This window comes from Pelobates fuscus, chromosome 7, assembly GCF_036172605.1.
Source record: "Pelobates fuscus isolate aPelFus1 chromosome 7, aPelFus1.pri, whole genome shotgun sequence".
Taxonomy (NCBI): Eukaryota; Metazoa; Chordata; class Amphibia; order Anura; family Pelobatidae; genus Pelobates; species Pelobates fuscus.
The window spans coordinates 38,593,359-38,613,437 of record NC_086323.1 but is presented as its reverse complement, the minus strand read 5'-3'; the positions used below and the strand labels follow the sequence as shown (position 1 = coordinate 38,613,437).

At 42.0% G+C, this 20,079-nt stretch overlaps 1 protein-coding gene across 1 annotated transcript in view; it reads left to right on the top strand.

Moving 5' to 3' along the window:
- The first annotated feature begins 562 nt into the window (after positions 1 to 562).
- USP33 (ubiquitin specific peptidase 33) overlaps positions 563 to 20,079 on the top strand; it is a 43,912-nt gene continuing 24,395 nt past the window's right edge. The window contains exons 1-4 of the mRNA XM_063427962.1: positions 563 to 662; positions 15,646 to 15,778; positions 17,239 to 17,292; positions 17,369 to 17,431. Of these exons, the coding sequence (XP_063284032.1) occupies positions 15,698 to 15,778; positions 17,239 to 17,292; positions 17,369 to 17,431 (198 nt within the window). The 5' untranslated portion in view covers positions 563 to 662; positions 15,646 to 15,697. The remainder of the gene's footprint in view (positions 663 to 15,645; positions 15,779 to 17,238; positions 17,293 to 17,368; positions 17,432 to 20,079) is intronic.

The window sequence follows — 20,079 nt, the reverse complement described above, 5'->3', positions numbered from 1 at the left end:
CCAGGCAGTCTCAGTGTTCCTGCTCTCCCCCTCCCTCAGTCTCTCTCTCCCCAGGCAGTCTCAGTATCCCTGCTCTCCCCCTCCCTCACTCTCAGTCTCTCTCTCCCCTGGCAGTCTCAGTATCCCTGCTCTCCCCCTCCCTCACTCTCAGTCTCTCTCTCCCCTGGCAGTCTCAGTATTCCTGCTCCCCCCCCTCCCTCACTCTCAGTCTCAGTATCCCTGCTGCCCCCCTCCCTCACTCTCAGTCTCAGTATCCCTGCTCCCCCCCTCCCTCAGTCTTAGTCTCTCTCCCCTGGCAGTCTCAGTATCCCTGCTCTCCCCCTCCCTCAGTCTCTCTCTCCCCAGGCAGTCTCAGTATCCCTGCTCTCCCCCTCCCTCACTCTCAGTCTCTCTCTCCCCTGGCAGTCTCAGTATCCCTGCTCTCCCCCTCCCTCAGTCTCAGTATCCCTGCTCTCCCCCTCCCTCAGTCTCTCTCTCCCCTGGCAGTCTCAGTATCCCTCCTGCCGCTGGGGGTGCAGTGCCGCTGGCGGCCAGCAGGTGGCGAGCTGCAGTCCTGCACAGGAAGCGGAAGCTATCGCAGTCTCTCAGACAACCTGGAAGCTGCGTGTCCTTCCTGCAGAGCGGGGCCCGGGGAGGCGACACCGGAGACAGGCCCGAGCACGGTGAGCCTCCGCCACACGGAGTGTCTGTCTGATATTCACATACACGGCGTGTATCGAGCGGGACTGGCATTCACTGCACGACACAGACCGACAGACATTACATGAACATCAGGTAATACAGACATACATTACATGGACATCAGGTAATACAGACAGACATTACATGGACATCAGGTAATACAGACAGACATTACATGGACATCAGGTAATACAGACAGACATTACATGGACATCAGGTAATACAGACAGACATTACATGGACATCAGGTAATACAGACAGACATTACATGGACATCAGGTAATACAGACAGACATTACATGGACATCAGGTAATACAGACAGACATTACATGGACATCAGGTAATACAGACAGACATTACATGGACATCAGGTAATACAGACAGACATTACATGGACATCAGGTAATACAGACAGACATTACATGGACATCAGGTAATACAGACAGACATTACATGGACATCAGGTAATACAGACAGACATTACATGGACATCAGGTAATACAGACAGACATTACATGGACATCAGGTAATACAGACAGACATTACATGGACATCAGGTAATACAGACAGACATTACATGGACATCAGGTAATACAGACAGACATTACATGGACATCAGGTAATACAGACAGACATTACATGGACATCAGGTAATACAGACAGACATTACATGGACATCAGGTAATACAGACAGACATTACATGGACATCAGGTAATACAGACAGACATTACATGGACATCAGGTAATACAGACAGACATTACATGGACATCAGGTAATACAGACAGACATTACATGGACATCAGGTAATACAGACAGACATTACATGGACATCAGGTAATACAGACAGACATTACATGGACATCAGGTAATACAGACAGACATTACATGGACATCAGGTAATACAGACAGACATTACATGGACATAAGGTAATACAGACAGATATTACATGGACATCAGGTAATACTGACGTACATATCATGCACATCAGGCAATACAGACAGACATACATATCATGCACATCAGGCAATACAGACAGCCATTAGATGGACATCAGGTAATACTGAAAGACATTACAGAGAGACATTACATGAACATCAGGTAACACAGTCGTTACATGGACATCAGGTAATACAGACAGACATTACATTGACATCAGGTAATACAGACAGACATTACATTGACATCAGGTAATACAGACACTACATGGACATCAGGTAATACAGACAGAGATTACATGGACATCAGGCAATACAGAGAGACATTACAGAGAGACATTACATGGACATCAGGTAATACAGACAGGCAATACAGAGAGACATTACATGGACATCAGGTAATACAGACAGGCAATACAGAGAGCCAATACATGGACATCAGGTAATACAGACATTACATGCACATCAGGCAATACAGACAGACATTACAGAGAGACATTACATGGACATCAGGTAACACAGACATTACATGAACATCAGGTAACACAGACATTACATGAACATCAGGTAACACAGACCTCACATGGACATCAGGTAACACAGACATCACATGGACATCAGGTAACACAGACATTACATGGACATCAGGTAACACAGACATTACATTGACATCAGGTAATACAGACAGACAGTACAGACATACATTACATGGACACCAGGTAATACAGACATTACATGGACACCAGGTAATACAGACATTACATGGACACCAGGTAATACAGACATTACATGGACCCAAGGTAATACAGACATTACATGGACACCAGGTAATACAGACATTACATGGACACCAGGTAATACAGACATTACATGGACACCAGGTAATACAGACATTACATGGACACCAGGTAATACAGACATTACATGGACACCAGGTAATACAGACATTACATGGACACCAGTTAATACAGACATTACATCGACACCAGGTAATACAGACATTACATGGACACCAGGTAATACAGACATTACATGGACACCAGGTAATACAGACATTACATGGACACCAGGTAATACAGACATTACATGGACATCAGGTAATACAGACATTACATGGACATCAGGTAATACAGACATTACATGGACATCAGGTAATACAGACATTACATGGACACCAGGTAATACAGACATTACATGGACATCAGGTAATACAGACACTACATGGACATCAGGTAATACAGACACTACATGGACATCAGGTAATACAGACACTACATGGACATCAGGTAATACAGATGGACATCAGGTAATACAGACATTACATGCACATCAGGCAATACAGACAGACATTACATGGACATCAGGTAATACAGACAGGCAATACAGACATTACATGGACATCAGGTAATACAGACAGACATTACATGGACATCAGGTAATACAGATGGTCATCAGGTAATACAGACAGACATTACATGCACATCAGGTAATACAGACAGACAGATGTAACTGCTCCTCCCTTGCAGTCCAAACATAGGGAAGACCCATCTGCTCCCATTTCCATTTTTTTTCCCCCTTGCACTTCAAGTCTCCCTCTGTTTCTCCCTCCCATTGCGGGCTCACAGTGCGCACATGCAAACTGCCATTTCAACTGCGTCTGTCATTGTTTGTAAAAACAAAGCAATTTGTTCATATCTGCCTAAGAAATAGAGAAACAGGCATTTGATTTATACAACTGAAAGGGATTTGTGCACAAGTCTGTTTCAGTCATTGTCATGGTTACTCACTGCAGATTTAAGACCAGGATAGCTGCTTTGCATTGTGTGTTAGAGCTTTTCGAATTCTGCTGTTTTGGCATAAAATGTTCATTATTGACAAATTCTGTAAGAGAGTTTGTGTTGATGTTATTCACTAAGCAACTAATTTTTGCTCTCTGAGTGAAGTGTGTGTGGCTAAAAGTTGCAGTTCACCTGCCGATTAACAGAGCCGAGGGGAGCAGTCCTTATGTTAAAGATACTGCTATAAGCGGCAATGGTCCTTAGTCAGTCCCTCTGTGTGCAGGTTTAATATTCTGTCTGATTGAACACTTTTTTAGTGTTGCATTATTGGTGATGTTTCTGTAGTTGATTACTATAAATTGTTTATTTTGTAAAATTGTATTGTATCTTCTTTGCTGCGGTTTTGACTGGAAATACAGATTTTGATTTGGAAAGAGATCCAGTTGGCATGATGTGCCTTTTTACCCCGTTTAGGTGGAGATATAATTCTGCATTGTACGTGTGAAAAGTATGCTTCATCCTGTTTATGTGCTGGACTCATTCTGAAATAGATAACACAATTCATGATGTTCTTTGGTGAGTGGGCTGCACATGCTGTCTCCTATCCCACTTTAATAGCAATTATTTACCATGGAAGCATTCGCTCGGCAAGATGAAAGGGCCCTATCACATGTTGTGCCTTTAAGTTGCATTCCAACTATACAGTATATCTACTGGTTTGATTTACTTTTTTTGTAATATTGATGTGTGGGGTGGAAGTTCGTTTCTCCTGTAATCATATGTCTCTTAAAGGAACAATTTATAAAAAAAAAAGTTTATTAGATATACCTATACAGAAAACCTGCATGGGATTTGTTAATCATGTTTTCTTTGGTGGTAAAAACCTAACTAGCAATAGCTGCAGATTTAGTTTCTGTAGTTACTGCAAGCTATCACCTTCTCCCCTGGCAGAGATGTTGTCAGCTGTGCTGGAGAACGACCAATCAGAGGCTTCTGGATTAACTGCACATGCGCTAGGCTTTCCAATCTCAGACTTCTCAGTGAGCTGTATTACAACTAATTCCATAGCCTTTTAACAGCTAAACTACCAGGAAGTAACAAGATTGGCTTAAATCAAACAAAGGGGCCGAACTCTTTACACAGAAACCACTTCAGCAATTTAAAGAGCTTTATTGTTTGGAGTATTTCTTTAAATTCCCTGTATTTCCTGCAAAGCTCCAGACTATACGGGATTTCAAATGAGCCATAACAAAACCACCACGTGATTGATGTTTGTTATTTTCTTTAACACTTCCCTAACAGTGTTTTGGGACAACAAAGGTTATAGGAAGTTGTAGTTCAATTATTACTAAACTACAACTCCCAGAAATTTTTCATGAATGGCGTGTATTTTCTATATTTGATTATTTGCTTCACGTCTGCAACTCATCTGATGTGAACAGCCCTTGTAACACTCGCTCTATCTCTATCTCTATAAAAAAAAAACAGGGGACTAAACGTATATAAATGAGGTGCTGGGGCCAATTTATACAATACACAAGATCCAGTGCACTCACTCATCCACTAAACGGCAACTTCAAAGCTCACAGATTTTTATTAGTTTCTTTTTAAAAACACCTAATCTAGGCAAAAATAAAGGGGGTTTGGTTACAGTATGTAATCATACAATGCATAAGCCTGCCACAACATCAATGTACCCCATCTTTGGCAGGTCCTAATCTAACAGCCTAATGTCTGCTCCCTGTCACAGGTGCCTCATTCCAGGGCCTGCCAAAGATTGGGTACATTGACGTAGTGGCAGGCTTATGGTGGACAGGAAGAGCTGATCATATACTGTAACTAAACCCCCATTATTTTTGCCTAGATTAGGCGTTTTTTAAAAATACTAATAGAATCTGTGAGCCTTAAAGTTGCTGTTTAGTGGATGAGTGAGTGCGCTGGATCTTGTGTATTATATACACACACAGAGATTACTGTGTCATTTCATCATCCACTCTGATCATGATGGGAAAGTACACTGTCTACTCGTTATATCCCAGAGATGATATAATTAAACTTTCATTGTTCGTGCTCCCATCTCTGTCAGCCCTAAATTTCATGGTGAGGGGAAACCTAGTGTGCATTTCCCATAGGACACCATTGAATCAATGCTTTCCTTTAGGGAATTTGAAGATGCTGGACGTCCAACATCATTTCACAGAATTAAACAGTGCACCATTTTAGAACAGTTTGATTTCTTACCTGGTGTCCACCATAGGTTTGAGCCAGAAGCTCTCTGTTTGAGCTAAGCTCAGCGGTGCAGGGCTTAGCTTATTGGCTCTGAGCGATTAGCTGATGCTCTCAGCCAATAAACTTGCCCCGCCCCCTGTCTCTCCAAAGGAAGTAGTGGAGGTGCGGTCCGGGACCCAGCGGACCTCAGGTAAGAACATTAGCTGTTCCTTTAACTCTATGGTTAAAGCACCAGCATTCTCTAGTGTTTATAGAACTTGGAGTGTTCCAATAGCTACAGCTATTGGTTATGGTGCAAGGAGTCTTTGGTGCCATTTCCCCATTTTCACAAAACAAAAAACATGGAGACTTCTGTACCTCTCATATTATGTGGAAGTTTTACTTCTGTATAATGACCCAAAGACATCCTGCGGCAGCAGTGATTGGCTGTGATTTCTGGAGGAAGCTTATCGTTTATCTGCAGTCTCTCCTAGGTTGGAGTGCTTTGTAAATATAAAATCTGCCCCAGGCAGGCGAGTAGCAGAGCTCTGTGTGCCAGGAAGGCCCCAGACTTTTACAGCTTCCCACCGCCCCGTCTTGGGATTTGCCAGTGACATATTTGTATCTCACAGTATTCTTTCATTACATGGGTGATTGAGTATTGATTGACACTGTAAGTACATGGTGCTGTGTGTTTCTGTAACGCACATTTATTCTCCAGTGACCAAATATATATAAAGAACTTTCTCTCTTGAAAAATGAAACAAGGATATACTGACAGCAGAGCACTAAGATAAATCATTGTAAGAATCCTGCCTGAAAGGGACATCCTCAGTGCTGTGGGACTCTAGTTATGTAACATTATATTGACCCTTATTGTAGGCACTACGGTATCTCTAATTTGCTGATAGATCTCCTGCCCAGTATTGTGTTGTACTGTAAATAGAGCTATGTCTGGAGGTGCGTTCCGTTCTACACTTTTTAAACCTGTCAAATGGGATGGACTTCATTTAAGATGATCAGTTTAAGATTCCAATTGCACTAATTAACTGAAGATTGCGAATAATGGGGTTGATGATCCACTGATCTCTTTTGCTCTTATTGTTCTGTAATAACCTTACTCAAATAGACATTTCAAACTCCGGAACTACTACAGGTTGTTGTTGTAGCCTTTTGCACAGAGGTTAAGGTGCAGCTCTGTGTCTATACTGTAGTATAGTTACACAGTAATCTAGCTTTAAAAAACACCCCATATTGTTCAACCTGTAAAACACATCTTTGTATGTAAGCTGTTGATCCAAATGAAGGCAAGCAACTTAACCCCTTAAGGAACAAACTTCTGGAATAAAAGGGGATCATGACGTGTCACACATGTCATGTGTCCTTAAGGGGATAATTTGAAGTGAAGGCCAGCTGTCACAAAAGAGGGAAAATTTCACTCAACCAGGCCTATTCAAAAATATCTGAATACAGAATCTGAGAAGACAATCTCTTTACCTCAAGGAATGCTAGAAATAATGCTACAGCCCTGATGTCCCAGAATAAAACTAATAACTCACCTTTTCTCCAGCGCGGGTTGCTTTCTGGATGACTGGCCAATCCAATGCTCGTCATAGAGGAGCATTGGGCAGCGCAGGCGCCTTTGTGGCCGATCGTTATGGCACTGCATATGCGCATGTGAAATTACGGTATGAGAGTTGGGAAGATTCCTGACTCTCATGCTCAGAGGGCTTGGACGCATGGCTTGAAGCCGCACTTTCAAACCTTCTAATTGGTTTTAGATAGGGTTGTGGGGTAGGACAGAGGGGGCAAGACTGGCTCTATAACATCTTCGATAAGATGAAGTTGTTAAAGTACCTAAAGTGTCCCTTTATGACAAAGCACGGCATACTTTGCCTTAGTATTTTTCCTATGCTTAACAAGTTTGATGAAAAGGCAGAGATACCCTTTGTCAAGTCTTGCAAGGCCCCTTGTGGCTGAGGGGAAAAAATACAGTAGGATCCTCCATAGACTTTAGTGTTGTACCCTCACAAATGCCGAAGGTACAACTTTGGTGTTGTCTCCTGGCAACTGAAGCTGAAGAGGACCGTCAGGAAGAGCATGGAGGCGGACATGAGGTACAGGTTCAAGTAAGTATAACTCACCTTCCCCTGCACCCCTCGACAACTGCACAGCCAGCAGAACAGTCTTAAAGTCAGAATCGTAATACCATACATTTTAAATTCACTTCAATTCCTGACATTTTTTTTATTTTAGTGAGTAACCCTGAGTGGATCTGACACTTGCAGCTACAATGCTTTTTTGTTATTTTTTTTTTAATTCTTTATTTTTGTAGTGCGTACGATGGTAACAAATGCTTAAGAGGTACCCCAAAGGCATTCCTCTAGTGTAATATACACAGTTAAAACATAAGGGTAAACAGTAGTTCTTGCACATTTTTTGGTAAGGAAGTTGACAGAATAGGTTTACATTGTTTATGTTCAAAAAGTAGCATAGATTCATTTTATATAAGACAATAAGTAGTACCAAGATTTTCATTGCGATGTTTAGCAGTTTAAACAGTAACATTTTTGTTCAGCCCCTGGATAAAGACTGGGTATGAGACATCGCTAGTTTGCAATAAACATGCTAGATTAGTTAGCTATATGGCCACGTCATCTACATTTAAGTTTGTAGCTTGGTATTGAACAATTTAAGAAGTGTGTTGCACTTTTTTGTTTTAAATGAAATCAAGAGGAAACAGAGTCAGGCTTATCAAAATAAAGAAATCTGACATGCTCTACATGCTGCTTAGGACTCTCTAGCTTTGAGATAGTACTGCTGGGTTTGGTCTTGTAATGAAAATGAACAAAAAACAGAAAGCATTACTCAACTTTTTTTTTTTAAAGTAAGATTAGCAGTATGATCATCCTGTCTCATAACTGTAGTATTTAAGGAGAAGCTTGTGTGGCAGGGCGATTAGTAGGTAGAGATAGGTGATAAACTAGTAAAAAGAGATTGCTACAGTGTGTCAAGATTATGAATATGACAAACAATAAACACGTTTAAGTGACGGACGCATTGCATATTAAGAGGTTTCACTGGACATGTAAATAGGCTATACAAGGGCTGTCAGCACTTAGTGAGCTATGTGGTAGTGGAACCTTGCTCAGCCTATGCCTAACACGTTATGCAGTAGGACCCATATAGAGAGATCACAGATGTCCCGCTGAACTGTACCCTTCCAGCCCCAGTCCGCTGTACCCGTCTCCCAAGTCTCTAAGTGATCTGCACACCGGGGATGAACCTGTGGCCAGCCGCCCGATTTCTTCATAGCTTGATGAGTAGGGGCCCTCAGCGGGTGTGAGCAGTGTAACTGGGATTGTCCCATGATGAATCTTGACCCGTGCTGGTAAAGGCACATAGCAGGTTTCAGAGCATCATCGGTAGTGACCCTCCAAGGGTATGTCGGCTGCGGGCGAGCAGTGCTCCTTCGTCGCTTCTTCCGCCTGGTTGTTTTACTGATTCTCCGCTCCTGCGGCTTTATTGCTTTAGTCGGGCGCTCCGGCTGCCTGCGAGGGGGTGCACAGTGACGCACTGTCTGTTTGGCTGGCCTCGTAGCAGGAGGTGAGTGTTCCTCTTCTAGTCGCTCCCAGAATTTTTGGCATACCGCATCGAATCTTGCACGGAAGGCTGCTGCCCACTCTTCAGCGGTCTGTTTCTGTGCATTGGCTGCCTCCTCGTCGGCCATTTTAGCTTGTCCTCGTGGGATCGGCTGGTCAGAGTTTTTCTGTAAGGTGCCCCAGAGATAGGCGTTCTCCTTGGGCTGGTGGACCGGGATTACCCCCACCGGTCAAAAGGGGGGGGGGAACGGTGGCCCTTCTTTACCGAGGCGTCCATTAGTGGCGGGGGGAGAGCGTCCGTCTCTCCCGCGTCCGCCTCCCGAGTAGGCCTCAGGTGCCTGTATGGCAAGTACTGCTCCTTTTGTCGCTTGAGGGGTCTCATTTTGCTCAGATTAGTGTCCACTTTCGGTATCTGGCCTTTGTGGCCCGATTAGTTGCCGTTTGGGTTGCCAAAAGAGGCTTTCTTAGCAGTTTAGTGCAGGAGCTCCTAAGGTTGTCAACCGCTCGGCTCTGCGGTCAGGCCCCGCCCCAGTTTTTTGTTTTTTTTAATAGTGTAATTGTATTCTTAATGTGAGATCTGTCAAACGGCCAGACATACACCTAGAAACACAAAGTGCTGTAGAATTGAGACTATTGTGGTAGATTCATAAGGACTGCTTTTTCCATATGGGTTCCTTTTCATATACTGGTTAGTAATATTCATTTGCTTATTCTGTCCGTCTGTAAGAATCTGAGCTCGTTGGCAATTGTTTCTCTGCCAACTGGTTATATAAGGATTACGCCAGCCAGGAGATTTGTACCTGTTGTTTATACAATGTAGTTCTCATACACATCTGGGACTTAATTCTATATATTCGTTCTTGGTGTGTGATTGTGCTTTAAAGGGGAACTAACACTTCTCTGCAAAATACACCCATAAATGAAACATTGAAATCAACCACCTGCCTAATATAATATGTATGTCCCCATTTGTGCTGCCAAACAGCTCTGCACTTGGCCATCCACCAGAACTAAAAGAAAACATGGTTCATCAGACGAGGCAACCTTCTGTCATTGCTCCATGGTTCAGTTCTGATGCTCACATCCACATCGAATGTGCTTTCTCCATGTGGACAGAGAGCATCATGGGCCCTCTGACCGGTCTCTTGCTACACAGCCCCAAATGCAGCAAACTACGATGCACTGTGTATTCTGACACTTTTCTATCAAGGCCAGCATTATGTTCTTCAGCAATTTGAGCTACATCAGCTCTTTTTTGTGATAGGCTAGCCTTCGCTCCCCACTTATAACTTGAGCGCCCATGACTCTTATGCTGGTTCACCAGTTTTCCCTCCTTGCACCACTTTTGGTAGATACTAACCACTGCATACTGGGAACACCCAAAAGGCTAGCCCTGACCCCGTCATCTAGCTATCCTATCGCTATTTGTACCTTGTTAAAGTCACACAGATGTTTTTGCTTGCCCATTTTTCCGGCTTCCAACACATGGAATTCAAGAACTGACTATTCACCTGCCAACCAAAATATACCACAGGTGCCATTGTAATGATATAATCAATGTTATTCACTTCACCTGTCAGTGGTGTTAATGTTGTGGCTGTTCAATGTATATCTGGTATTATAGCCTTTTTTCATGAGATGCTCTATTCAAATTTATACTAAAGATTTAGCCAGTATCATCATTTTCCAGTTCAGGAAAGGCAATGCCAGGGTAAACATTGCAAATTAAGAGGGGGCATTAAAACATGATTTCATTTCTCCTCAGCTGTACGCTTTCTCTATGCTGACTGCCAGGTGCAAAGGCCTGAGCTGATAAAAGTGATTTAAAAGAAGTAAGATGGAGGATAATGATCAGCTTTGGTTAGCATTCCTGAGCTAAGCCCTGCAGTGCAGGACCAGGTTATTGGCTGAGTGTGTCAGCTAATCACTCTCAGCCAGTGGGTTAAGCCGTGCACCACCGAGCATAGTTTAGAGCTGAGAGGAGACAGGGAGTGGCTCTCGGTGGACTGAGAGAAAGATGTCAAACCATTACTAAAATGGTATGCCTACTTACATTGGGGGCACTAGGGAACTCCTGGCACCATAACCACTACAGTGTGCTGTAGTGATTATGGTACTTAGTGTGTTTCTTTAACAGCGTTTAGTGTATATGGGGTCCGGTGGGCAGTTTATAATTCAAAATGTATTACAACAGAGGCGTGGGTTTGATTAAATACCATATATACTCGAGTATAAGTCTAGTTTTTCCGCACATTTTTTGTGCTGAAAAACCCCCACTCGACTTATACTTGAGTCAATGTCTGTATTATGGCAACTTACATTGCCATAATACAGACCAGGACCGCCGGGCTCATTACAAGCCCGGCGGTCCTGTTGGGGGCTGGCAGGAAGTGTTTACTTACCTTTCTTGCAGCTCCCTTCTCCTGCGTTCTAGTCAGCTCCCTTGTAAATCTCGCAAGAGCCGCGGCTTCAGAGCGTTGCCACGGGTTACCGTGGCAACGCGGCACGCAGACCGCGAGACTTACAGGGGAGCTGACCAGAACGCAGGAGAAGGGAGCTGACAGGAGCTGCAGGAAAGATAAGTAAACGCTTCCTGCCAGCCCCCCTCCTGCACAGTACACACCACTGGACCACCAGGGACAAAAAAAAATGTGCATAATAAAAGAAAAAAAAATTAATAAAAAAATATTACAATTAAAAATAATTATAATATTAAAATAAAAAATTAGAATATTTAAATAAAAAAATTAAAAAATAATAAAAATGCCCTCCCCACACACTCTGCATTATATACACACACACACACACACACACACACACACTCATACAAACACACACTCTGCATTCACACAAACACACAGAGTGTTTATATAATGCAGAGTGTGTGTGTGTTTGTATGAGTGTGTGTGTGTGTATAATGCAGAGTGTGTGTGTATATAATTATAAAAATCACAGAATTTCATAGCCCCAAGTTTTACCCTCGACTTATCCACGAGGCATAGCATATTTCACAATTGTTGGTCATAAAACTGCACTCGACTTATACATGAGATCGACTTATACACGAGTATATACGGTAATACGTGTGAACTGGCAACTAATATAACCGTTTGGCCTGATTACATTGTCAAAGTATATTTCACTTGTAGCTTGTTTAGTTGTGATTATTGACTGCTAATCTGGTCAATTTGAGTAAATAAAAAAAAAATGAGACCTGTAATCTCTCTAATTTGAAACAGAACACTGGAGGTGCTACGGAGAATTCTGTGCACATTATTTAACAAATTGTTCCCACGACATAAGTATATTGTGCTCCTGGCTTAATAGAACATAATCGGATGAAGAATCTGAGCTACATAGCAAATCAGCATGCAGCATGCGTGTGCCTTCCAGCATAGTGCAATATCCGGCCCGCATCCACATGTAATTGGCTGATTGCTTATTGTACTTTTCTAGTATGCGATCCTGGATAGCGATGTATGCTGCTAGATGCTTTGTTTTTGTGATATAAGTCTACCGTTCCCACAATACAAGTATATTGCGTGCACTTTCTATTATGTTTGTTGTAGACACAATAAAGCGTGTGAAAGATTTAAAGGATTGCACACAATTTAAAAGAAATGATATACTTTTAATACATGTGTGATGTGTTTTGTGATGTTACACCATTTGTTTTAGGGTGCACTCTGTATACAGTTCAATGTAGTGATTATACTGCTAACACTATGCAGGTTTAATACTGTTTGGGAGGGGCCTTGCTGCCTCCCACAGAACACCCACTTCTCAGCCACATTGATAAAGAAGAATTTCCAGTTGGGCAGCAATGATAGGCTGATATTGATGGACTAGCCCAGGCTGAGTGAACTGAAATATAGGAAGGGATACCCTTACACACACTGTCTATTTCTGCTGAGTTTCCCCCTTCCCAATGGTTCACTCTGAACACGGCCACATGCTGGGAAGGTATTGGGAGGGGTTAATGATAACTGCTGCAGTCTTGGGGACCATTTTTTCTTTTTGATGTACTGATGGCGTTCTAGAGATTCTAAAGTTGTTAAAGATACATGCGATCAAAAAGGATTAAAATAGCAACTTTTATTTTGCTAATAAAAAGGGGGTACTGCGTATACCCAGCATTTGGATTAAGCCATTTGAGAAATCAAGACATAATGTCTTATTATTATGTATTTGATAATAAAATAAAATTTGCCATACCGGCTGTAAAAAAAAAAAAAAAAATTAATTTAGAAAAAGTTTTAATAGCTGTTCAAAATCTGTGTTTTCATGGGTGCTGGTTGCTAAGCTGGCTATAGGAATCTGTTCTAGTTTCTATTGACCATTACAAAAAACAGCGCCACCAGAGGTTGCAGAGTGCATTGCTCCATACATCTCTCTGTGTGAATGGGGCCCGTTTCATTCAGCGGGACAAGCTGTCCATAATAAATGTTATGACTTCACTTCCTCTTTATATACACACTGCGTTGGATTGTTAGATGAATGAATTGGGGCTTTCATGTGTCTCTCCATGCGGAAATAATATTGTTCCTATTTCGCTGGTTCGTAAAATTCCATTCTTGTTCTAGCCTTAAAGGGACATTCAAACAACGTAATCTCTTGTGCTTGATGTAGCGATCAGGTTGCCAAGAGTTTCTGGGTGACTGATTTCATATCAGTTCGTAGCAGTTAAACAAACAAAAAATGGAGCTTAAAACACCACCCTGAGACCACCCCCTGCTCACCTATCTGATAATATGGGATTGTCACTTTCAATATCTGTAGTTTATATCATTGCCACCATCCAGGACTGGGTGAAATTGGTAGTAACCGTGTAGAAGCATTGATCGACTTGTATGTGCAGGGCTATCGTTACCTCGTTTTGTTTTGTTTGCCTAAATTTGTCATCTTAGTATGTTCTGTTTGCTTACTGTAATGCGTTCTGAAAACACTTTGCACTTTCTTAGTAAAAATAACGTTTGTAATACATTCTAATTGTGAAGCTGCTTTTGCGAACATTTACCTCCATGGAAGGTTCTCTGCTCTAGAACACAGTGTTTAAACAGAAATACGGTAACCCCTTCCCTTTAACCAATGCTCCGTAATAGTTGAGTAACACAGATATTACGTTGCTGTTGTAGTGCTTTGAATTCACACTGACTTTGCTGTAACTTATTTACAAGTAATTATCCAATTAGCTTTGTGTGCATTTCACTGAGAAAAAAAATATATTGGAGAACACTGTGCCAAAATGCAGAGCCAGAAAAATTGGATGGAGCTACTAAGAGTAGTGATGATATTATTATTATTTTATTATTTATATAAGCAGTGATCGTTTTAAAGCCATAGAAGACCGTTATAAAAGCAAAAAAAATTCATGATCAGTATTGAAAAGGATGTGTATTCCCCAGCCTGATCGTAGCAATTACAACTACTGTAAAAAAAATACGAATAAATCACTGTAAACAATTTTGCCCAATGTCATCATTAACACTAAAAAGCCGATTATTGCGTATAACAGCAGATCTGCATATATAGACCAACTTGAATGTTTTTAGAAGAAAAAAAATCCTATTCTTTTCATTGGCTCTGGGTGTTTGAAAGTGTGAAAAATGTAGTCAGGGCTGTTATAAAACCACTAAAGGGATGCTTTCGTTGTGCCAGGCCAAATGTTAAATTGTTACTTACATGATAATTTCAAAGCTCCATTTTATGTCATGTTGAAATATCACTGTGTCTTTAAATTCCATTTGCAAAACAGAAAAAAATTATAGAAAATTGTCTGTGAAGATTGATCTTGCCTATTTTTCTTATTACTCTGGGAAGTCGGCTTTCCAGATCAGACTAGGTGCAGTCACTTGTTAATTCTCATCAGTGAATGATGTACCATCTGGTCATGTCATGGAAGCATCACTTCTCTAATAATGAGTCTTATCATCTCCTTACCCGGTAAACATTGGTAAACTGCAGCTCTTCCATTTCCATGGTAACCTTATCGCTCATGATGCCAGAGCATCTTCAAAGAATGCCTGGGCACTTCTTCAGGATAGGGGTACGGTTGCAAGCACCTTGGAGATTAAATAATTTTACACTTTATGCTCAGTGTAAATTACAAACAAAATAAAAGTGACACAGAATTAAAAGAAAAATAACCCAAACCATAGCTATGTTTTAGCTAACTACATGATTGTGTAAAAATCTCTATTTATTCTAGGTGTGAGAGCAAGCAGATCATAATGTAGCTTTCAATTAAAATAAGTAGTTTACATTTATTTTCCTCTTGTCTCTCCCTGGTACCCATTACCTGCTTTCTCTATATTGCTGGGCGTCTTCCATTAATAAAGTTGGAAGCTAGTCCTTTACCTACAATGTAACGTCTTACAAATTGTGTCACACTCTCTAGATCACCACCCTCCATCACAAAGCAATTGTTTGTCTTCTAGATACTGCCGTCATCTGGGAAGAAAGAGTAAACTTGAAGCTGTAGATTTTAAAATGTCCTCCTTGGTATGTGATTGCCAACATCTAGAATCTGTGGGAGAAGTGACCAAAGAAGAGCTTATTCAGAAATCGAATGTACGTATGTCCAGACTTCACGAGCAAGGTTCCATGAAACTGCTATTGCTCTGTTGTGGTTTTTTTTTTTTTGTGTGTAGAATACGGTTGTTTTTTTTTAAATTTGGTTTACTCACATATTTTATAACATTTTACATGTATTTGCTGAAAAATATATTTTATTCATTCAATAATATGTAATACAGCACATACAAGAATATTACAGAACATCATTGCAGTAAAATGCACCATAATACCGCAACCAAACTTTACAGGAGGGTGACTTTTTTTAAATCTAAATTTTGGTAGCCGTGCCATAGGTCATAGTCCCTGCTCCACGGGATCCAAAAAAAAAAAGAAGTGTCAGCACTCGTGATATTAGGTGCATTGTGGGATATTCAGCCACCTAGTAAGGCAGGCAACGTTTCGACATGGGGTGTGTCTTTATTTCAATTACACAGTTGTGCAGCGTGTATATGTGTTTACCTGAGCTGCATGGAAGCAAACTGCTATATTGTGTAATGGTTCTGGTTAGTTCCTGCCAAAAAGTTAAATACATAAAAGGGACCTACTTCTTTGCATTTTAAATGCTCATTCAGTTATTCACTTAACTCAAAAACAGGCAAATTGACACTATGGCTGACTTGAAGATTTTTTCCCGTTCGGCAGTAATAGTTTCAAATTTAAAATTCAATTCTTGACAGTTCTCATCAGTATTCAAAATATCCACTAGCCATTGTCGAGTGAACATTTACCCCTGCTAGTAGAAATTCACCATTGTTTAGTGTGCCACGGACCCTTTAAAAATTACTTGCCACTTCAAAACTAAAACCTGGCTAGTTGTTTAGGACCTGATGTATTAAGCCCTCCTATATTAACAGAGGTATTAACCCCATGGCATTCTAGGGGTTAAATTGTGTGGTCCCACCCCTCTATAACCCTAAAAAATAAATTAACGATTCAAGGAAAATAAGCACAATTTAGTTCAGATTTGATAAAGGATTACGGTAGTTTTGATAAAAAAAAATAAAAATAATAATCCTGTGTTAAGCCTGTGAAAATACCAAACCTAAAATAACCCCTGCTTTAAAAACCAGAGTAAAATTTGCAGATTGTGTAAGATTAGGGTAAAGATTTTTCCCATACGAGAGATCAGATTTTCAGGATCCTTATTTTCATCGTGCTTTCTCTCTTACACACAGAGGCTGGAAACTGCCTTGTCGGCAATTACCATATCCTTGTGTTCATTTATGCAAACATGTTGCTGCTCTTGTGGTTTGAAATACAATTCAGGCACACATTAAAGTTTAATAAATATTAGCATTTTTTTTTCTTTTAGTACTGATGGCAGAATTTGCAACTCTGCATTTCTGCAGTCTCAAGGCCTGAAGCCTATTGTGTCTTCGAGCTTTCTGCAATTTGACTTGTTCGAGGAATAAAAGATTTTTGATCTTTATTTCTTCTTCATTGTCTATACACAGGGAAGCTGTCAGGACTGCAGAGTGAAAGGACCAAATCTCTGGGCTTGTTTAGAGGTAAGGATTCCTTATCTTTCTTTGTAGATGGCTGTCCCTGATGTGAAAATTCACCTTCTATTATTTCCCTTTACAGAATGGCTGTTCCTATGTTGGCTGCGGAGAGTCTCATGCAGATCACAGTACCCTTCATTCTCAGGTTGGTGTTTGCTATAGTTATGGTGTTAAATCCTAAATTCCCGCTGTCACTTCTTGCTGTAAAGATGGCTGGTGCAGGTAAAACAAACATGTTTCTTAAAAGAGAATTTAAAGTACAGTAACCCCTTATAACAAATAACCATTATGTTAAAGTGAGAGTTGGTTCATTTCTGTATTTGCCCTCAAAATTCTGGGTTTATGCTGTAGCTCACCTTTCTTCTAACCGTCATACAAACTCTAAACCGATTCCTTTTTACTGCCTCTGCACCAGTGATAATACATGTCACAAAGATGGAGAAATGTAAAAAAATAAGCAGTCATGAAAAAGAGACCAGGTGCATACTGGGTAATGAGGTTCTAATCACAAAAGGCAGGTACAGTTAGCATGAAACTCAAACTCTTGCTCTGGTTACACTAAACAAAACGTTTTCAGTGCGTATATATGATCCATGTATAGTGTTTTCATTTTAGAAGTTAATGGAACTGACCGTATTAATCACCAGAGTAGAACACTGCTTTGTATTTTTCAGGTGACAGACTGGCTGTAAAAGGACAACCTAAGCAACATAATTACCACAGGCCTGCTAGCACGTTAACCAGTGCTATGGACCGTAGTAGTTATGGTGCTTAGCGCACTTCTTTAATGGATGCTAGCAGGGCCGGACTGGGAATAATAAGCAGCCCTGGAGAGAATTTTTACACCAGTCCTATAATGTATTGCGTCAGTATTGTGTGCAGATATACAGATGGAACGATGCATTTGAAATTTACATTTATTTCTTCGATTTTAAGGACTGCACCCACAGGACGTTATTTTAAGTGGAACAGAAGAAACTCATCATTTCAGCCCCATTACCACGACATCTTGTGAAAAGCCTGGTAATGGGACTTAAATGCTGACTGTTGATTGTTGCACTTTTTTTTGCATAATTTTTATTTTTTAAAAGAGTCATTCCATACTCCTAAAGCACTACAGCTCTCTGAAGTCCCTCTCAGTGACCCCAGCAGTCTCACCTCTTCCCTCCAGCACTCCATCTACCTCTCTTGGCAAGCGCTATCTTACTCTCTTCTCTAGCTTCCTCTCCCCTCTACCTCCATCCCTCTCCACCTTCATCTCTCTCCCCCCTTCCAGCTCGCTCCCTCTTCCCCCCCTTCCAGCTCGCTCCCTCTTCCCCCCCCTTCCAGCTCGCTCCCTCTCCCCCCCCTTCCAGCTCGCTCCCTCTTCCCCCCCCCTTCCAGCTCGCTCCCTCTTCCCCCCCCCTTCCAGCTCGCTCCCTCTTCCCCCCCTTCCAGCTCCCTCCCTCTTCCCCCCTTCCAGCTCCCTCCCTCTTCCCCCTTCCAGCTCCCTCTTCTCCCCCATTCCAGCTCCCTCTTCTCCCCTCTTCCAGCTCCCTCTTCCCCCCCTTTTTAGCTCCCCATTCCCCCCTTCCAGCTCCCTCTTCTCCCCCTTCCTGCTCCCTCTTCCCCCCTTTCCAGCTCCCTCTTCCCCCCTTTCTAGCTCCCTCTTCCCCCCTTTCCAGCTCCCTCTCCCCCCCTTTCCAGCTCCCTCTCCCCCCTTTCCAGCTCCATCTCCCCCCCTTTCCAGCTCCCTCTCCCCCCCTTTCCAGCCCCCTCTTCCCCCCTTTCCAGCCCCCTCTTCCCCCCTTTCCAGCTCCCTATTGCTCCCTTCCCCCCCCCCCCCCTTTCAGCTCCCTCTTCGACCCCTTTCCGGCTCGACCCCTTTCCGGCTCGCCCTCTTCGACCCCCCCTCTTCGACCCCTTTCCGGCTCGCCCTCTTCGACCCCTTTCCGGCTCGCCCTCTTCGACCCCTTTCCGGCTCGCCCTCTTCGACCCCTTTCCGGCTCGCCCTCTTCGACCCCTTTCCGGCTCGCCCTCTTCGACCCCTTTCCGGCTCGCCCTCTTCGACCCCTTTCCGGCTCGCCCTCTTCGACCCCTTTCCAGCTCCTGAAATTAAAGGGACACATACAACATAAATAAAAATCACTGTTTAGTAGATATACCCCAAATGAAAACTTGCATGCGTTTTATTTTGTATTTATTCAAAATGAAGAAAAGAGGACACACTTTTCATGCATAAAGCTGTTCAGCAAGCTGAAGTTATTTAGCGGTCTGGAGTGACGCTTTAATTGTTCAGAGATTACTAGCTCAAGAACCTTCCACTAAAGATCCATGCAGACACACTATTCGCTTCTGAGGTGTTAAATGTAGATTTATATCATAAGAAACTCTATATCTCATCTGTCTCATTGTTGCCTGCCAGCTATATTGTTGTGGGCATAGCGTTAAAAAACTTTCCAGGTGCTGAGGTGTGGTTAATGTCTACTGCTATTTTTCATTTCATATTGATCAATCCAAAGAACATTTGCTTGACTTTGAAGACACACTTGAGGTTGGAGATTATACCGTAAATTAAAAATAGGAAAAATTAAAATATTTTCATGTAAAACTTCTATGGGCTTGACATCTTGTGCAGTGGACTCTGACCAAGAAGTGAGTCAGCCAATCAAAATGCTCCCATAACTTTCTATGACAGTACTGAGTTTGTCCCCTATATCCATGCACATGTTCGAGCAGAGGAAATTAGTTTCATCTGTGGCATATTTTTGTGAGTGGGTGTCTTATGATTGTAAGGATTTTTGCAAACTGCAA